At 54.9% G+C, this 19,794-nt stretch overlaps 2 protein-coding genes across 4 annotated transcripts in view; one reads left to right on the top strand and one right to left on the bottom strand.

Annotated features, from left to right (window-relative positions):
• RAB6A (RAB6A, member RAS oncogene family) overlaps positions 1–2,425 on the top strand; it is a 51,958-nt gene extending 49,533 nt beyond the window's left edge. For both annotated transcript variants that reach the window (XM_034060192.1, XM_034060193.1), the window contains exon 8: positions 449–2,425. In XM_034060192.1, the coding sequence (XP_033916083.1) occupies positions 449–513 (65 nt within the window). In that variant the 3' untranslated portion in view covers positions 514–2,425. The remainder of the gene's footprint in view (positions 1–448) is intronic.
• A 6,198-nt stretch (positions 2,426–8,623) lies between these two features.
• PLEKHB1 (pleckstrin homology domain containing B1) lies at positions 8,624–14,679 on the bottom strand. Of its 2 annotated transcripts, none has more exons than XM_034074463.1 (7): positions 14,557–14,679; positions 13,432–13,497; positions 12,829–12,981; positions 11,242–11,344; positions 9,894–9,933; positions 9,053–9,158; positions 8,624–8,933 (listed from the first exon to the last, which is right to left on the bottom strand). In XM_034074463.1, the coding sequence occupies exons 2-7, from the start codon at positions 13,466–13,468 to the stop codon at positions 8,797–8,799; spliced, it is 576 nt and encodes a 191-aa protein (XP_033930354.1). In that variant the 5' UTR covers positions 13,469–13,497; positions 14,557–14,679; the 3' UTR covers positions 8,624–8,796. The 2 variants fall into 2 exon arrangements, with proteins under 2 accessions (XP_033930354.1, XP_033930355.1); XM_034074464.1 differs by having other exon boundaries at positions 13,432–13,494; positions 14,557–14,655.
• Positions 14,680–19,794: the final 5,115 nt, after the last annotated feature.

The following is a 19,794-nucleotide window of genomic DNA, read 5'->3' on the forward strand; positions in this document are numbered from 1 at the left end:
GTGCTTGCCAGTTGGATGTGAAGTAGAGAGCAGTAGGAGTTTGTCCTTCCCTGGGTTCCTATGGGCTCCTGCTGTCTCTGGGCCTTCATTGCTCTTCACTGTGCAGGTAGATCCCTGCATGGGTGCCTTGCAGCTGTGGATGCTGCTGGCTGTGCTGGCAGGCTGAATGCAGCATTGATGTGCAACTGGGGGCTCCCAAGCTGTTACTGGTTCCCTCTGAAGATGGTGATCAGACACAGGGGCTTGGAGCAGCTGCTCCAGTGGAAGGGGTCCCTGCCTGTGGTAGGGAGTTGGAGCTGGAGGAGCTTTAAGCTCCCTCCAGTGCAAACCATTCTGTGACTGGTTTCAGTGGGAAATACAAAGGGAACATTCCCATTCACATCCTGCTCCACCAGAGCTTGGTCAGGAAATTGTTGGGAACCTCTTTTCCTTAACTTCCTTCCTCCAGTGATTGACATAAAACTGGAAAAGCCTCAAGAGCAGCCTGTCAGTGAAGGAGGCTGCTCCTGCTAATACCATGTGGCTTCTTCCTTGCTCCAGAACATCACTGCTTCCCCTCCCTTTACTCTTCATTGACTGCAGTGTGAATATTGGCTTGAACCTTCCCCTCTCAGTAATAACGTATTGCAGTTCATCGTCGCTGGCTGTCTCGTGGAGATGATCTGTTAGCTTCACAAGCACACACACACACAGGAAAATGTCAGTGTCTTCATTATTTATAAGAAAAAACAAAAAAAAGCCAAAATATTCCAGCATATTCTAGTTATAACTTAAAAAAATGACAAAAAACCCACAAAAATAGGTACAATTTCTTAATATTTGTTCCTTTTTTTAATATGTTATGATATTGCACTTTGAAATGATGGCAACTGGGGAAGTTTGGCATTGGACTTAGAGGAGATGTACGTGCAGAAGAACGTGTGGGAATCTCAAACCCATTTGGTTTCTCTTTAGTAACCTGGCAATGACTTAGGGAGCAGTCAGGAAGGCAAGAGGAGGGTTAAATCCTTATCATAATAAAAGCATTAAACCCAAGCTCTTAAATCTTTTAAGCAGAGATTGGTTTTCAAACCCCCTCCCCATTGGGAACCAACCTTAAAGGGGGTTTCAACACCACCAAAGGGTTTTTGAGCTCTCACAGAGGCAACGGGAACACAGCTCCAAGAGAGCATCTGGAGAACACACACAAGAAGTGTCTTTGGGAACGGGCTCAGTGGCTTCTGGAGGTCCTGGGGGGGAAGGAAAGGGTGGATGTGCATTAGCAAAACACTTGCAGGAAACAGGGAGATGGTAGTTGGAGTGCAGGATGAGTTTGGGGTTTCCTTTTGACATAGGGTACTGATGACTTAGATGGGGACGGAGCGGGTCAGGCTGCAGGAGAGAGCGGTGGAGTTCTGTGTTCTTTTTCATTGTAGGGGAAATAGGAAGTGGATTCGGGACTGGGTGAAACCTCTTCCATTGAGCAGGAATGAGGATGGAGCAGGCGGATCCCCCAGCGGAGAGGCTGTGGTGATGCACCAGTCCCAGCTGGGACAGAGGGGAGGCAGGAGGGGGATCACTGCACCCCTTTCCCATAGGATTATGCTAGGTCGGCAGGGGAAGGGGCATTTCCTAGTGGAGAGCTCTTTAGATGGAAGGGAAAGGAGTTGAATAGGATGGAAACCAACTTCTGATTATCCAGATTTATGCCTTTAATTTTTTAGCTCTTTTTTACGTTCGGGCTTTAGTTTGGTTCCTTAGAGCTGTATAGTTTGATCCAACCCTTCCCAATACCCCATTCTCTTTCCTTAAGCTTCCAAATAACCCTTTTTTGGTGGTTTTTTATCCCTTGGATATTTATTTCTTTGCTTCATTTTATCCTTTGTTTCATGTCTCGTTTCGCCGAGGAATCCGTTCTTAGAGCTTTGCTGATGTGAGATGTAGCTACCCCGGCACCACCGAGTCCACCACACACTAGAAGTGCACCCTTGTAATCTTTACTAGTCCTTGTGAAGTTGCTGTGTAAGTTACTAAACCCACAATTGTAAATACATTTGTTTGCTGGGGCCAATCTGGCTGAGTTACAAGTGCAGGAAAGGGATCGGTGAGCCTGGGTTGCGACGGCTGCATCCCATGTTCAGGCTCCTTCTTGGTTCTCTTCTACCCCTTTAACCAGCTTAAGGATAACCAAGTGGGGAAAGAGAGAAGGGAATCGTCCTCACCACCACTTCCACCGGGAAACGGGGTAGGAAACGTGGGATTCTTCATTCCTGATGGGAATGTTGGGCCCGTGCCCTGCCCTGGGTTTCTAGCAGCTCTGCACCAGAATAACTTCAACCAAAAGGCAGAATGGAGATGTAAAGTGCTTTTCTAATGCAATATTAAAGGCGAGGTTTTTCTTTTGACGTGGCATGTCTTGAAATAAACATCAATGATATGTGACAAAGGAGCATTCTTTCTTTGCCAAGAGAATTCCTGGGGGGAAGGAAACCCGGATGCTTTTCCTGTGCTGCACTGGGCTCAATGGTGCCAAACCGGTTCCTTTCCCTGCTCTTCCATGTTGCTGTCCTTTGGGGGGGTCACTTTTCCTCTGGTTCTTCATGCAGCTTCCATTGTGTGGTCCTCATTGCCACGAGCATCCTTGGGTTTGGTTCTGATGCAAACCCCTCTGTTTGCCATCCTTCCAAGCTTTAAGGTTTGTAAGGAGCTGGCTGCACATCCCAGTGGTGTGCTGAGGACTCTGCTGGCTGCGTGGCCAGGAGCAGGGTTGTCCAATGGCCCTGTTCCATCTGCCTCTAAACCAAAAGGCCTCTTGATTCCATGATTCCATGAAGGAGCCGTGGCCACGAGCCCTGTTCAGCCCAGGAACAAGGATGAGCTGCTGTTAATGGGCACTTCTCAGGACCTGCAGGTACGTCCAGCACCATCCTTGCTGACAGTGCCTAATGTGACAACGACCTCCATCCTCTCCCAGTTCCCCTTTCCCAGAGGGAAAACCACTTCCAAAGTGAGCATGGGAACAGCTCAGCCTGCTTGGTTTTCCTTTGCCCCATCATTCCTTGTGCCATCTGTGTTACCAGGGCTTAGGTTTGGAGCTTGGCTCCACGGACATGGTAGGACCATGGGAACAACCATGTCTTGCTTGGCCCAGCTCTTCCATTCCTCCCTCTTTGTCTTGGGACCAAGCAGCTGGAGAAGTTGTGTCAGGGGAAAACAAGGTTCCTTTTGTTGGTGGTGGGATGGCACTGGTACCTCAGCTCTGTCTGATAACTGATGGTGATGCCAACTGAGTCCCTTAGTGTTTGAGCTCAATAAATACCTGTCTCATTGGAAAGCTCTGCCTCTCTTCTCTGGTCCATCTGAGCCTGGATGGGTGCAGGGCATCAGCTTCCTGCTGCAGGAGGTGGCTTTAAGGGCAAAGGGGGGGATTCACTGGGGTTGTGTGCTTGTTCCAACAGTTCCATAGTGTCTCTGCCGTTGCTTCCAGCCCCTGATGAGCAGTATTGAGGATGAGGATGGAGAGCTCGCTCCTGAGATCCAGCTGGTTTCCTCCCTTGGCAAAGGGGATGCAGGTGTGCGGTGCAGCCTCACCACTGCCTTGGCTTCTGGACCAAGCCCATCTGCCTTGAGGAGCATCCTCCTTAAGCCTGCATCCTGGTGGAGAGGGCAGGGACAGGGAGGTGAGTACCAGGAACAGATCCTCTTTGATGGACTTGCCCTTACCCAGTGTTTCCTTAAGGGAATGAACTGGCTTTGGTTTGGTGGCACCAGCAACTTCACGTCTGTCACTTGTTCAAGCTCTTCTCCTCCTGCAAGGACCATTGAGGCCATGGAGAAGAGGAGGCTCAGGGGGGACCTGATGGCTCCCTCCAAGTGCCTGCAGGAGGATGGAGCCAGGAGGGGCTGGGCTCTGCTCCCAAGGAACAAGGGATGGGACAAGAGGAACCGGCCTCAAGCTGCACCAGGGCAGGTTTAGATGGAGCTGAGGAACAATTCCTGCCCCACAGGTTGCTCAGGGCAGGGCTGCAGGCACCGGCCCTGCAAGGGTTCACACCCCTCAGTGCCATGGGGCAGGGGTGGGAATGGTTGAACTGGATGAGCTTAAAGGGCTTTTCCAACCTGGATGATTCCATGATCCAATAAATTGCTTGGGAAAACTGACAGGCAATGAGGTTGGAGCATCCTCTGCAGCTCTGGAGATTGCCCATGGCAGGGGTTGGAACTGGATGTTCTTTAGGTCCTTTCCAACCCAAACTGTTCTGTGGTTCTGTGTGTTGGGGTTAGTGACATGGGAGCAGATGGGAGAGGTCACTGGGGAAGGTTTGTGTCCCCACAGGGACCTTCCATCCCTCATGCCTGGGAGATGGGAGCTCTGCAAACACCCCCTGCACCTCTGGCAGTGGATGGAGGTGCTGGAATCATGGAAGGGACCTTAAAGCTCATCCAGTTCCAGCCCCTTCCACTGGAGCAGCTGCTCCAAGCCCCTGTGTCCAACCTGGCTTAGTGTCACTGGGGAGCACTGGGATGTGATGGTCTCGATTCCTCTTCCCTGCTCCCTGTTGCTGTGGGATTACCTCAATGCTGCCACTTCCCAGACAGGAATCCCAATATCCCTCCTATCAAAGGGGTTGGATTGAGGTGTGCAGAAGGTGCTGAGGGACACCCATATGGGTGCCCATGGGTCCAGCTCTGCTCCCACCCTTCCTGCTTTGCACTGAGCTCCCAATCCTGGATCCCACAGGAGCAGCAGCATCCTCCTGGAGCAGCATCCTCCTCCCTGCTGCAGCCCCAGCACCATCCTGTCCCTGCACAGCACCACAGCACCCAGGATGCTGCAGCTGCTCCTTTCCCATGCTGGGCATGCACCAGCCTGGATGAACTGGGATTGTGTGGCTGCGGTGGTTGGGAACAGCCTCTTCCATCCACGGTGCTGCTCCTCCTGCAGTGCCTGGGCCTGGATCTGCATCGATTCCCGATGGGATCTGTTCCATTTCCCTCCTTTTCACCCCCTTTTCCCATCCCTGAGGGATTCGGAAGGGATTCGGGATCCTCTGTCGCTGGATGTGACAACAGCTCCGAGGATGCTCGAGTGCGATGGGAGCTGAAACAGGGACGGGAGCTGCTCCCTAGAGGATGAGGATGGAACTGGATGATCCTCAGGTCCTTTCCAACCCAAACCATTCCATGAGGAGCAGGGACAGGGCTGGAGGCAGCAGCCGGGTGAGGAGGGATGGGAATTCCCGGTGGATTTTCCAGCCTGTTCCCAAAGTTAATGCTCCATCCCCTCTCTCAGAGCCCACGGTGCTGCCCGGCCTCAGATCCGGGATGCAGGAGGCAGGGAATGCTGTGCATTGATGCTCCCAGCGCTGACACTGACCTTTTCCATGCTCACCAGACCTTGGGAAGAGGGGATGGGAGGAAGGTCAAGGCTTGATCCCGATTTTCTGGCGCTCCATGACCAGGGATGCTTCACTTCCAGATGAATGGGGTTTGATGGGAGCGAGATTCCGGCAGCTCCATCTGCTTCCCTTACCCTGACACACTGATGGATGCCCCAGGGCTGTTTGTGGCCTGCTTGGCTGTAACTGCTTGTGCCTTAGTGCAGATCCCATCACGTTATTCCTTGGATTGGGATTGTCCTGCCCCTATCCCCATCCCTTGGAGGCCCCCAATCCTCAGCCCCACAGCCCCACTTGGTGGGATCAGCCCTGGGATGTTCAGGGACTGCAGGGATAGGGAGCAGAAGGGAATGGGGCTCCTGCAGATGGATGTGGTATGGGAGCAGCACAGCTTCCAGGTGAACAATTCCAGGTGTTTCCATCTCTCCCCTTTGGGATCTGCACCTTGTGTAGGGAATGCTGCTGGTGGCTCCTGGCTTGTGCTGGAGATGGGCTTGTCCAGGGCTTTTCCAGACCATAGAATCATGGAATGGGGTGGGATGAAGGGAGCTTAAATCCCATCCAGCTCCAACCCCTGCCACAGGCAGGGACCCCTTCCACTGGAGCAGCTGCTCCAAGCCCCTGTGTTCTGAACACCCCCTGGTTTGGTGCCATTGGCAAACTCCATCAGGGAATGGTTGATCCCATCCCTCAGGGATCTCATGGAAGCCCTTGAGCAGGATTGGGCCCTGGGGCCCAGTTAGAGGAGGGGGTGTTCACCCCCAGCCTCAGGATTGGCCAATTTCCCCCCCCCCCCATGGACCAGTCATCAAGGCCATGCCACATCCATGTCTTTGGATGAGGCTGTGGGAAGCCATATGGAAAACCCTGGAGAAATCCGGATGGACAACATCCAACACACCCACATCAACCGAGAGGCTTGCTCGGGTATGGAATGAGATGGATAACATCCCTTCCTCCATCCCTCTCTCCATCCCTCCCTCCATCCCTCCCTCCATCCCTCCCTCCATCCCTCCCTCCATCCCTCCCTCCATCCCTCCCTCCATCCCTCTCTCCATCCCTCTCTCCATCCCTCTCTCCATCCCTCTCTCCATCCCACTCTCCATCCCTCCCTCCATTCCTATTTCTATCCCTCCCACCCTCCCTTCATCCCTCCCTTTATCCCTCCCTCCATCCCTCCCATCCCTTTCCATCCATCCCTCCATCCATCCCTCCATCCCACTCTCCATCCCAATGCCCTCCCATGTTCCCAGCCACAGGGAGCAGCTGTTGCTCCACTGGGATCAGATCTGGGATCACCCTGCAGGGAAACCTCTGGTCCTGAGGGACAGGTTTAGGTGGAAAACAGATGGGAAGTGGGGAGGCAATGGGATGCTCTTGGGCCATCCTATGGCTTAAACTGGACCTGCAGGGACCCTCAACCTCCCTTCCTGAATGGATCCAACTCATCCCACAGGGTCTGGATTTGGGAATGGAAGGGCAGGATCCTGCTTCTCCAGCACAAGGAGGGATTTGTCCCTGCTCCATCCCATTGGTTTTGATGCTTCCAGGAGCTCATCCCTGCTCCCTATGGACAGGGAGGGAGGAGAAGGGGTCCAGGAGGGGATGGGGAGCTGGGAACACCCTCACAGCTCCAATGGGAAGCAGGACTGAGCCCGGACATCCCTTGGGAAGCGCCTGCTCCTTTTCCATTGCCTTTATTAATGTGCAGAGCTTTGGTTTTCCATGTTTTCCCTTTCCAAGCCAGGCTGTAGGGAGCAGGTTTGCAGCTGGGGAGAATGGGGATGGGGATGAGGATGGGGATATCCCGATCCCAAGCCAGCAGCTGGGATGAACCGATCCGGGCTGTGATGGTGTGAGCGGGATGGGAGCTGCCGTCAATGGGGTTTGTTGGGGTTTCCAATGCGGACATGGGATCTCATGGCAATTCCTGAGGTTTGGAATCAATCCTGCCTCTGGGGTGATGACGGCAGAGGTGCCTCTGCCCCCTCCATCCACTGATTCCCAATGCATTGATTCCCAATGCACTGATTCCCAATGCATTGATTCCCAATGCACCGATTCCCAATGCACGTCCATGTCCCCTCAAGTGACCTGGGGGGACTCTGTGCTCCCTCAATCCCAAATCCCTGCTTCCCAAATCCCTGATCCTGGCTTGGCTGTCAGGAAGGGTCTCAGCCCTTGTCCAAAGGGATTCCTTCCCCTCCCAAAACCAGGATGAAACAGAGGATGCAGCAACTGCTTGGGAAGCTCCATGAGCTCTTCCCAGCCCTATTCCTAAGGGTTCACCTCCCATTCCCATAGGCTCAGCTTCAGTTTCCAGGGGTTTACACCCCATTTCCAGGCCTTTAGCCCCAGTTCCCAGGGTTTAGCCCTAATTCCCAGGGGTATAGTCCCAATTCCCAAGGGTTCAACCCCAATTCCCAAGGGTTTAACTCCCATTCCCAAGGGCTTAACTCCCATTCCCAAGGATTTACCCACAATTCCCACCTCGAGCATCACCTCTCATGGCCATTCCCATTCTGGCTCCCCCCCCAGAGCAGCCCCAGTTCCTGCTGTGCCATTGGCTTCCCTTGGCCCATCCGGGGCTGCTGAAACCCCATCCATGTCCCCCGGCCCCAAATCCCGGGATCTCCATCTCCATGTGGAGGTTTGGGATATGGGATTGAGCCTGTTTGGGCTCCTGCCCCCGTGCCCTTGGCAATGGGAATCGGGTGCTGGGGGGTCCTGTGGTGGGATTGGGGCATCTCTGTAGCACACAGGGGGTATTTAATGCACAAGCTGGAGCTGGGTGCAGGATATGGGATGGGGATGGGGCTGGGAATGGGATATGGGATGGGGATGGGGTTGGAAGCAGGATACGGGATGGGTTTGGGACTGGGATATGGGATGGGTTTGGGACTGGGAGAGGGATATGGGGTAGGTTTAAGGCTGGGAATGGGATATGGGATGGGTTTTGGGCTAGGAATAGGATATGGGATGGGTTTGGGGCTGGGAATGGGATATGGGATAGTTTTGAGGCTGGAAGTGGGATATGGGATGGATTTGGGAATGGGATATGGGATAGTTTTGGGGCTAGGAATGGGATATGGAATGGGTTTTGGACTGGGAATGGGATATGGGATGGGTTTTGGGCTGGGAATGGGATATGGGATGGGTTTGGGGCTGGGAATGGGATGGGTTTGGGGCTAGGAATCGGATATGGGATGGGTTTGGGAATGGGATATGGGATGTGTCTGGGGCTGGGAATGGGATATGGGATGGGTTTGGGAACGGGATATGGGATGTGTCTGTGGCTGGAGCTGTGTCCCCAGCAGGTCAGGGGCTCCGCGCAGGCTGCTTCAGGTGGGTACCAAGCTGGGGATGAGCTGAACCAGGCTGAGGAGGTGACATGAGCCCTGCGGGGTCACATCCTGCCCTAGAACCAGCAGGGCATCCACATGAAGGAGCCCAGGGCAGCGCCCGTGGCCGCCCCTGCCAGCAGCCCCAGAGCCATCTGGTCCCCAGACACCCGGTAGGGATCCTCCCGCACGATGATGTGGGTCAGCCCTGGAGCTGCAAGGCAAAGGAAGGGGGCAATGGGGGGGTGCCAAGGGGACATCACCCCATGGACACCCCCCCATCACATCCCATTGAGGCTGTGGTGGGATGGGGATGGGGATGGGGGCACCCACCTCCGTGCTGGGGGCCGTAGTGGCCGGAGCTGATGTAGGCAGCCTGGTGGGAGTCGAGGGGCACAGTCTGGTAGTAGTCATCATCATAGGGGTCATAGACGTGAACCTGGGGGGGGAGGGAGGGGGATGAGCAGTGGGGGGGGCTCTGCCCCTGTCTCTGCCTCGGTTTCCCCCCCTCTGTGTGTGGTGGGGGCCTGAAATGGGGCCATGGAGCATCGGAAATGGTTCAGGCACCTGAATCATCTGTGTGTGCCCCTGATACCTCAATGCTGCCTCTGGTACCTTAACCCTGTCCCTGGTACCTTAAATCCTGTCCCCGGTACTTTAATCCTGCCCCTGGCACCTTAACCCTGCCCCTGGTACCTTAACCCTGACCCTGATACCTTAACCCTGTCCCTGGTACCTTAAATCCTGCCCCTTTCCCCTTAAATCCTGTCCCCATCCCCTTCTCTGTGTCCCCCAGCACCTTGTGTCCCCATGAGCCTGTGCCCCCATTCCCTTAACTCTGCTCCCATTCCCTGTAGCTCTGCCCCATGATCCTAACCCTCCCCTGTCCCCTCAGTGCTCTGTGTCCCCATACCCCTCTGGGTCTGCTCTCACTGTAACATTGCCCCTATTCCCCTTAATCCTGTCCCATTTGTCACCTTGACCCTGCCCCAGGGTCACCCTCAGCTCATCTTAAGGAGACCAAGGACACCAACACTGCCCCTGCTTCCCTGTCTGGCTCTGTGGGATTCCCTGAGGATGCCCAACAGACACAGGGATTGGGATGTTGGGATTGGATGGAATCCTCTCCCCCATGGCTGGGATGGGGCTGCTGCTGTGTGGGATGGAGCCTCACCGGGGTGGATTTAGCCTCCAGCACAGCCATCTTCCAGGCACTGTGGATGGAACAGAGGAGCCTGGGTTAGAGTCAGAGAACAACAGAATCACAGCAGGGTTTGGGTTGGAAAGGAGCTCAGAGCTCATCCAGTTCCAGGAGCTTCCTTATCTCCAACCTGAACTTCCCCTGTTTCAGTCTGAACCCATCACCCCTTGTCCTATCACTGCAGTCCCTGATGAAGAGCCCCTCTCCAGCATCCTTGGAGCCCCCTTCAGGCACTGGAAGCTGCTCTGAGGTCTCCCTGCTACCCAACACCACGGGGATGGGCACAGGCAGGTGGGAATGTGACACCTAAATTGAGGGGGAAAGGGGGAAATGGATGATTTGCCATTCAACTGGGATCAAGCTCAATGATGAAGCTCAGCTTGGCCACAGCTGAACATCTCCCTCAGTCTAAGTTCAGCCTAAGGTTTCCTGCCTTTATTTCCTGTATTTTAATATAAATTTAAATCTATTTTTATAAAAAAATCTTTATTTGTATAGAAATGAATAGAAATTAAGCTTTATAGACTGGAATGGAAGGGGCATGGGGGTAAAAGTGGCTTTATCCCCCTCCTGGGCACAGCCTGCAGCCCATGAGGACATCCCATTCACACTGTATCACCCAATGCCAATGCAAACCCTTCCCAGTGATCCTCAGCCTGGCCAGGAGGTGATTTCTCATCCCTGAGGAAAACCCACCTGCAGGAGACCAAGGGCTTCACTATAACCAGTCTGGCTCTAAGTGATGCAGTGGGAAACCCAACAACCCCCAGTCTGTGCCCATTGTCCTGTAGGTGAATGTGGATGTGGGAGAGAACAGGACCTCGTGTGGGTTCAGCCCTGGGGTGGGATCGGGATGGGCTCTTTCCAGGCTTGGATAAAAAGGATGAAGGATTGGATATGACCCAACTTCAGTGAGCGCTGGAGCCCAGAACCCCCCCGTGTGCTGGGGGCACCCCCAGAGCGTGAGCAGCAGCTCAGGGAGGGGATCCTGCCCCTCTGCTGTGCTCTGGGGAGACCTGAGAGCAGCTCCAGTGCCTAAAGGGGCTGCAGGGAAGCTGGAGAGGGGCTTGGGACAAGGGCCTGGAGGGCCAGGCCAAGGGGAATGGCTTGAACCTGCCCAAGAGAGGGGAGACTGAGCTGAGCTCTGAGGCAGAAGCTGTTCCCTGGGAGGGTGCTGAGGCGCTGGCACAGGGTGCCCAGAGAAGCTGTGGCTGCCCCATCCCTGGCAGTGCTCAAGGCCAGGTTGGACACAGGGGCTTGGAGCAGCTGCTCCAGTGGAAGGGGTCCCTGGAACCCCCATGACAAAGGTTTCGGTGCTCACATGGCATCGTCCTCGCTCTCCGCACACATCATGGTCTTGGAGCCGTCCCGCAGCACAACCATCAGGAGGCAGTCGCGGCTCTTCCCCTCGGGAGGCTGCACGTCTGGAAAGGGAAGGGGCAGGATCCAGGCTCAGTGTTGGAGAGGTTCCCAAGTCCCTCCCCATCCACCTCCCCATACACCCCCGGAGCCGCCCCAACCCCGTGTGCTGCTGAAGGATGGAACCATCATGGACCACTGGGACACCATAGAATCATAGAATCATAGAATAGTTAGGATTGGAAAGGACCTTAAGATCATCCAGTTCCAACCCCTGCCATGGGCAGGGACACCTCACACTAAACCATGGCACCCAAGGCTCTGTCCAACCTGGCCTTGAACACTGCCAGGGATGGAGCATTCACAGCTTCCCTGGGCAACCCATTCCAGTGCCTCAGCACCCTCACAGTAAAGAACTTCTTCCTTATATCCAGTTTAAACCTCTGCTGTTTAAGTTTCAACACATCACCCCTTGTCCTATCACTGCAGTCCCTGATGAAGAGCCCCTCTCCAGCATCCTTGGAGCCCCCTTCACACACTGGAAGCTGCTCTGAGGTCTCCACGCAGCTTCTCTTCTCCAGGCTCAACAGCCCCAATGTTCTCAGCCTGTCTTCATATGGGAGGTGCTCCAGTCCCCTCATCATTCTCGTGGCCTCCTCTGGACATGTTCTAACAGCTCCATGTCCTTTTTATGTTACCAGCTTACAACTCAGGTTAATTCAGGCTCCAGCACCACTTGCAAGGCAACCTCAGAGCGATTGTGATCCCAGCTGGGATCTCAGAGGTTAAAAGCCAACAGGAGCTCAGAGCTGACAAGCAGAAACCTCCACCCCCACAGCAGCAAGCAGTGGAAATGCAGATATCTGCCCCTTTGAGTGTGCCCCATTGCAGTGAGCACCCAAACAGTGCAGAACTGTGAGGTCTGTTTGTCTTTCCCCATTCCCAAAGCTCAGTGGGAGCCTTTGGGTTGGTGCTCCCAGTGCTGAATCCCAGAGCTGCCACTGCCATTCCCAGCCCAAGAAAGGTGCTTTGTGTGCAGGCCGTGGGCTGAGCTGAGCTGCTGCTTTGTTCTGCTTGTTTGTGCTAGACAGCGATGGGAGGGCTGTGGGATGGTGCTTGGAGCAGGCACAGACCAGGAGAGGTTCTGCTTCCTTCCTTCCCTGCTTCCTTCTCCATTAGGATTAAGCTGTTCTGAGCTGTGCTGAGATGCCCAGAGAAGCTGTGGCTGCCCCATCCCTGCAGTGCTCAAGGCCAGGTTGGACACAGGGGCTTGGAGCAGCTGCTCCAGTGGAAGGGGTTGGAGCTGGATGAGTTTTGAGGTCCCTTCCATCCCAAACCATTCCATGATTCCCCATGCAAAAGCAACAGAAGATGCACTGTGCATCTTTCTGGTGCTGGCTGGGAGCTAGAGAGGGGTGAATTAGGCAGCCTGGACTGTTTGGATGTGTGCAAGTACAAGCAGAGCATCGTTTAAAGGGTTACAGCTCCATGGAGAGCCCTGCATGGGGTGGGTTTGGGACACAGAACTTGGGATCTGGGTCTCTCTCACCTCTGCACTCGCGCCCAGTCCTCACGTCCCGGCAGCTGTACTTGATGTGGATGCGTCCGTCCATGTCCCGCTGTGTCTCATCATGGTAGTACACCAGGCTGCCATCCAGGTACAGCACAAACCAGTTCCTCTTCCAGCGGCGCAGGATGGAGCCTGCAGGGATGGGGAACAGGGAAAAGACCCCAGTGATGCCCAACATCCAACATCATCCCCTTAATTCACGGCTGGATCCCAGTATCCCATCCAAGAGCAGCTGCATCCCACAGGATACCCATTCCTGGCACAAGGAGCGTGACCAGGTGGCTTTAAATGACATGAGGAAGAGCCATCAGGATGTCCTGGTGCTGCCCCACTGTGTGTGGGACCACATCCAGCCCCGGCCATAGAGCTGCCCGTCTGTCTTCATGGCAGACAGCCCCGCTCTGCGCTTACATAAACCCACGAGCAGCTGAGCCATGATTCCCTCACTGCTGTGGATTAAGCACCAGGGATGGGGGGTGTTGTGTGTCCCCCCCATGCTTCATCCCGGTATTCCATAGCCCAAACCTCTCCAGGTGTTATATGGGGGGTTCCCAACATGGGATGCTCAAGGGTTGCACTTACTCTGTCGCCAAAGCCAACCGCTCTTCACTAGTGCCATGGCTGCGGGAGGGATATCCGGACCTGCTGCTATAGGAGGAATAATGGGGTTAGAACAGCAGCTCCCAGTTCAGCTCCAGCTCCTGTCCCAGCTTTCCCCTCCATGGAGTGAAGTGGGATGGGGATTCACCCTCATTGCTCCTGGGTTTGGGGGGGGATGAGCAGAGCTCATGGGTTAATCGGGGTTAGAGACAGATTTCATCCTATGGGAGATGTGCAGGGGGAGGAGGAACTCCAGCACCTTTCTCTCTGTCATTAATCTCATTGGGATTTAGGGATTATCATCCCGTGGAGGTAAAGGGGGAAATCCAGGCTATGTATGAAGCAGGCAGCAACTCCCCACGGCCCCAGTAACTTTCCATGGCAAAGCACAGCTCTGCTGGTGCAATAATGCCATGAAGTCACTGCTCCCTGCATCCCCAAGCAGAGCCAGCACCCCAGGGTGCTGTTCCCCAGCCATGGCACCCATCAACCAGAGACCCCAGCACCCTGGTGGTGGGACCCTGGCATCCCACAAGGGATCCAGCACTGCCTGGCTGGGTCCCCTCCTGGTTTGGGGCCACAACAAGGCTCAGACATCCCCCCCCAAAGTGCCTTTGTACCTGTGTAACCCAGCTCCTTGGATACACATGTTCCCCTGGGGTCCTCAGCCCTGGTACATGTACTCATATGCTTCTGGTACCCCTGTCCCCCCAGAATTACACCCTCCCGTCCTCACACCCCCCACGTACCCCATCCCCTGGTATCCCCATCCCTCAGCACCCACATTCCCCTGGCACCTGCATCCTCCTGTATTTGCACCCTCCTCGTACCCACATTTAGTGCCCTCATCCCACATCCCCATGTCCCACATCCCGATGTCCCACATCCCCTGGTCGCCCCCTGCCTTGTACCCACATTTTGTGGCACCCCCTTTCCTCACCCCTCTGCTCCCCATCTCCCTCCGTGCTGACACCCCCAGGACCCTCACTCCCCGGGTACCCCCATCCCGGAGCCTCCATCCCCGTACCCCCCATCCCCTTCCCCGCTGCCCCCGGTGCTCGCACCCCCCCATCCCCAGCCGGGACCCCCCCAAACCCGGCTGCTCACCGGGAGGAGGCGGCGCGGTGGGTCCCGCTGCGGGCAGCGCTGCGCTCGGCTGCCCGGCCGCACGGTGCGCCGGGAGCTGTAGTCCGGTGCGGGCAGGGCAATGGGAGCATCCTCAGGTGCTGGCCAACGGGCAATGGCCATTTCCAGCTATTTCTACCCAAAACGGTGATGGCCGAGGTGGATCCCATGGAGGATGCAGCACATCCGAGCCCCACTTTGTCCCCTGAGCCCCCGTTTTCCTCTGGAGGGGGAGCGAGGTTGGGAGAAGCGGAGGGAGGAAGCAGGGCTATGGGGCTGCAGTTAAGCCACACGGTGGAGGCAGAAGCTTTGGGAGGGCTCAGCGCAAAGCGGAGCCCCAGAGCCATGCCTAGGGAAGCGAGGGGGGGACATGGGGTTTCCTGCTCCACACAGGGGAGGGATCAGGGACATGAGATGCTTAGGGGATGCAGGATCAGGTTGGACACAGGGGTTTAGTGGAAGGGATCCCTGCTCATTGCAGGGGTTGGAAGTGAAGGAGCTTTAAGGTCTCTTCCAACACAAACCAGTCTGGGATTCTATGACCTTAGCTGGTGTTGGGAACGGTTCTGAGGAGCTGTTTAACATCCCAATGGGCTCTTGCTGGATGGAGCATCAGGGGCACAGCACTGGCAGGAGGATAAATAAGGAATAACCCCAAGTTTTACCACCTAAGTGCTCATCTGACTTGAGCTTCCGAGTGGAGGGAGTTTTCCTTTGGGATAAAATCAAGCTATGAGCTGGCTCCTGATGGAGTTAAAAGCAAAACCATCCCTGGCTCTGGATATGGATGGGCTCAAGTCACACGTGCTCAAAGGACACGGGGTTGGAAAAGCAGCTGGAGCTGTGGCTGCACATGACAGGAACCCTTCACCCTGACAGAGATGGGCAAACCTGTTGGGAGAGAAGCCACAAGGAATTTCGGAGTGAAGAGCCTGGGATACATCCCTGTGTCTGCTGCCAGCCCTCAGGCAGATGTGGAAGTCACAGCCTGGGAGGAAAACACAAGAGTGAATTATCCAGGGACTTCAAGAGCCAAGAACCACTTAACCCCTTGTATCCACTGCTCTTCTTCCATAGAATGAAGAGGTGTGAGCATCAAATCAAAGGGGGTGATCCTGCCCCTCTGCTCTGCTCTGCTCTGGTGAGACCCCCCCTGCAGCACTGGGTGCAGTTCTGGGGTCCTCAGCATCAGAAGGACATGGAGCTGTTGGAGCAAGTCCAGAGGAGGCCACGAGGATGCTCAGGGGCTGGAGCAGCTCCTGTATGGAGCCAGGCTGAGAACATTGGGGCTGTTGAGCCTGGAGAAGAGAAGCTGCGTGGAGACCTCAGAGCAGCTTCCAGTGTCTGAAGGGGGCTCCAAGGATGCTGGAGAGGGGCTCTTCATCAGGGACTGCAGTGATAGGACAAGGGGTGATGGCTTCAGACTGAAACAGGGGAAGTTCAGGTTGGAGATAAGGAAGAAGCTGTTCCCTGGGAGGCTGGAACTGGAACTTCAGTGCAAGGAAGAGGTAGATGCCCCAACCCTGGCAGTGCTCAAGGCCAGGTTGGACACAGGGGCTTGGAGCAGCTGCTCCAGTGGAAGGGGTCCCTGCCTGTGGCAGGGGTTGGGAATGGATGAGCTTTAAGTTCCCTTCAAACCCAAACCATTCCATGATTTTATGACTCTATAAAAATAAGGGCCAGCAAGGCACAGCTATCTATTTCATACCTCTCCATATACAGATGTGGGGCATGCACTGTGCAGCACTGTGCTTGGGCAGGGATATGTTCTCATTGAGACAAACCTGAGGTGGGAGCCCAGAGCCTCTCCCAAAGCTGTTTTTGCTGCCCAGGGAAGGAAATGGCACATTTCCCATAGATCCACATGAGCACCGGAACCAGTCAGGTCTGAGAGGACTTCGTGAGCTGGCGCTGGCTGGTCTTACACTGCTTAAAATACACATCAGGTTATTTATAGTCAAGGCAGAGCTGATAATAAAGATGTTTATTAAGCATATGGCAGCACTTAATACAGCAAAACCTCATTTACTGCAGCAGGCTCTCAATGTAGAGCCTCTTCCCTCCCCTTCCTCCAGCACTGGCTTTGCAGTGGCCAACAGCAGAAGGAATTTGATGCAGCCCAGAGCCCCCCCGTGTGCTGGGGGCACCCCCAGAGCGTGAGCAGCAGCTCAGGGAGGGGATCCTGCCCCTCTGCTGTGCTCTGGGGAGAGCTGAGAGCAGCTCCAGTGCCTAAAGGGGCTGCAGGAAAGCTGGAGAGGGGCTTGGGACAAGGGCCTGGAGGGCCAGGCCAAGGGGAATGGCTTGAACCTGCCCAAGAGAGGGGAGACTGAGCTGAGCTCTGAGGCAGAAGCTGTTCCCTGGGAGGGTGCTGAGGCGCTGGCACAGGGTGCCCAGAGAAGCTGTGGCTGCCCCATCCCTGGCAGTGCTCAAGGCCAGGTTGGACACAGGGGCTTGGAGCAGCTGCTCCAGTGGAAGGGGTCCCTGCCTATGGCAGGGGTTGGAGCTGGAGGAGCTTTAAGGTCCTTTCCAACCCAAACCAGGCTGGGGTTCTACAGTCTGTGAATTAAATTCCCCCAGCTGCACACAGATTGATTACACAGGAGTTAAGCTGCAAGTACCCATCAGTCAGGGCACACTCACACAGCTCTGTGCATCCCTCCACACTGGTTATCAAGCTCCGAAACACCCTAAATATTTCAGAGACACACATTTGGCAGGCAGGGGACAGGGCACAGAGTCTGTTCTGTAATGAAGTAGTCATAAAGTTCCTTTAGGAAGGGATTTGGGCTGAAATTCGGGTTACTCACTGCTATTGGACCTCCCCTCTGCAGGTAGACGCATGCCATAGCTTGGTACAAACTGTTCTTGAAGCTTTTCTGCCACCTTGTCGTGAGCTCTGCCACAGAACCTGCATCATTTGTCTCCTTGGCAGCAAAAGGACACGCTGCAGAGGGAAAGAAAGAGATGCTCTGTTTCAAACAGCAGCACATGTTCACGGGGTGGAAAACCCACAGCTCTGCACTAATGGGTTCTGCTTGGCTGCAGCCCTCGGTCGCTTGCAGAGAAGACACTGAGCTTAGGACAAGGAGAAGAGGAGGAAACAGCAGCAACAACAATAAAAGAGCACAAATAAACCCACCAGGGAGCAAACATTGAGGCAGCCACGTGCTTGTGAGCGACTGGGTGGAATGGAGGTGCTGGGCATTGCAAACTGAACCAGTAAAGCATTGCAGCATCACTGCTTTCCTTTGGAGGAGTAAATGGTGCTGGGGTGGGATGTGGGGGCTTGGGTTAGTTATTTTGTGTAAATTGGGGTTTTTGGGGGGGAAGTAGATGGGATAAATCTGGGGCTCACTGGGTGGAAATGGTGAACTGCAGTCTTAGGAGCCCATTTCCAGCAGGCAAAGCTGTGCAAGTGGGAGAAGGCAGAGGATGCGACACAGGAACAGGCTCAGCTCCTCACCTGGGGGAGCCAAATCATACATTTCCCAGTGTTTTCTTGGAACTATGGAATCCCAGCCTGGTTTGTGTTGAAGGGACCTTAAAGCTCATTCAATTCCAATGCCCTGCCACATGCAGGGACCCCTTCCACTGGAGCAGCTGCTCCAAGCCCCTGTGTCCAACCTGGCCTTGAGCACTGCCAGGGATGGGACAGCCACAGCTTCTCTGGCAGCTCCCACAGCAACTGGAAGCTGCTCAGAAGAGATGCATTTGAAACTTCCACCTTGGTCTTCTTCCAGCTGGGCTCTGTCCTTGTCTCACCCGGGTGGTTGGTACAGGAAGAAGCTGTCACCGACCAATGGCTCAATGTGTGGTGGAGAACTTCGGTTGTAGCCAAGGCTTTGAGTTCTGTGTAGGAAACCAAGGATTATGGACACTCTGCCCATGTCTCACATGCTGCAGGAAACCAGCATCCCTGGATGGCTCTTCCCTGTGTCCGTTTGCTGTGGAGGCAGATGTGGTGAAGCCCTGGGGGTTCCCTGCTTGATTCTGTGCTGAGCTGCAGGTGAGGACACACCATCAATTGATCTTTCTCTTACTAACACACGTTTGCTGTTGGGACAGGTTGGTGCTTGGGTTGCAGGGGTGATAAACCACCAGTGTGGGCTGTGAAAGTGACCCCAAATTGTGCTGGAGACTTCCCTTACAACACTGGGCATCATGGAATGATGCCCATGGAATTAGACCTCATAGCAGCCTTCCGGTATCTGAAGGGGGCCTACAGGGATGCTGGGGAGGGACTCTTCATTAGGGATTGTGGTGATAGGACAAAGGGTAACGGGTTGAAACTTAAACAGCAGAAGTTTAGACTGGATATAAGGAAGAAATTCTTCCCTGTGAGGGTGCTGAGGCACTGGAATGGGTTGCCCAGGGAGGTTGTGAATGCTCCATCCCTGGCAGTGTTCAAGGCCAGGTTGGACAGAGCCTTGGGTGCCATGGTTTAGTGTGAGGTGTCCCTGCCCATGGCAGGAGGTTGGAACTGGATGATCTTAAGGTCCTTTCCAATCCTAACTATGCTATGATTCTATGGAATGGTTTGTGTTGGAAAGGACCTTAAGATCATCCAGTTCCAACCCCTGCCATGGGCAGGGACATGGTTTATTTGATGTGGTTTTCACAACAACCTCTTCCTATCAGTATGTCAAGCGGTGAGAGATGAAGTGAGCAGCTCGGGTACAGCCCTCACTACCCCTGGGACCCTCGTGTCCCAGTTCCCTGTTTCCCCAAGGGGGGTGTTCCCATTGCTTGGGAAACAAGAGTGAATCTTGACAAAAGGCAGATGGCTTCAAAGAGCATCGAGTGTTGTGAGGGAGTGAGGAGCGGACATGGGATAGAATAATCCAGGTTGGAAAAGCCCTTTAAGCCCATCCAGTCCAACCATTCCCAGCCCTGCCCCATGGCACTGAGGGCTGTGAACCCTTGCAGGGCCGGTGCCTGCAGCCCTGCCCTGGGCAGCCTGTTCCAATGCCTGAGCACCCTGTGGGGCAGGAATTGTTCCTCAGCTCCATCTAAACCTGCCCTGGTGCAGCTTGAGGCCGGTTCCTCTTGTCCCATCCCTTGTTCCTTGGGAGCAGAGCCCAGCCCCTCCTGGCTCCATCCTCCTGCAGCCACTTGGAGGGAGCCATCAGGTCCCCCCTGAGCCTTCTCTTCTCCATCTGAACCCCCCAGCTCCCTCAGCCCTTCCCCATCACCCTTGGGCTCCAGGCCCTGCTCCAGCTC

Source organism: Melopsittacus undulatus, chromosome 2 (genome assembly GCF_012275295.1).
Source record: "Melopsittacus undulatus isolate bMelUnd1 chromosome 2, bMelUnd1.mat.Z, whole genome shotgun sequence".
Taxonomy (NCBI): Eukaryota; Metazoa; Chordata; class Aves; order Psittaciformes; family Psittaculidae; genus Melopsittacus; species Melopsittacus undulatus.

Coding starts and splice junctions, on each gene's coding strand:
- PLEKHB1 (XM_034074463.1), bottom strand. CDS start 13,468: ATGGCACTAGTGAAGAGCGGTTGGCTTTGGCGACAGA. Junction 12,982..13,431: donor CGGTTGGCTTTGGCGACAGA/GTAAGTGCAACC, acceptor CCATCCCTGCAG/GCTCCATCCTGCGCCGCTGG. Junction 9,934..11,241: donor GAGAGCGAGGACGATGCCAT/GTGAGCACCGAA, acceptor TTCCATCCACAG/TGCCTGGAAGATGGCTGTGC.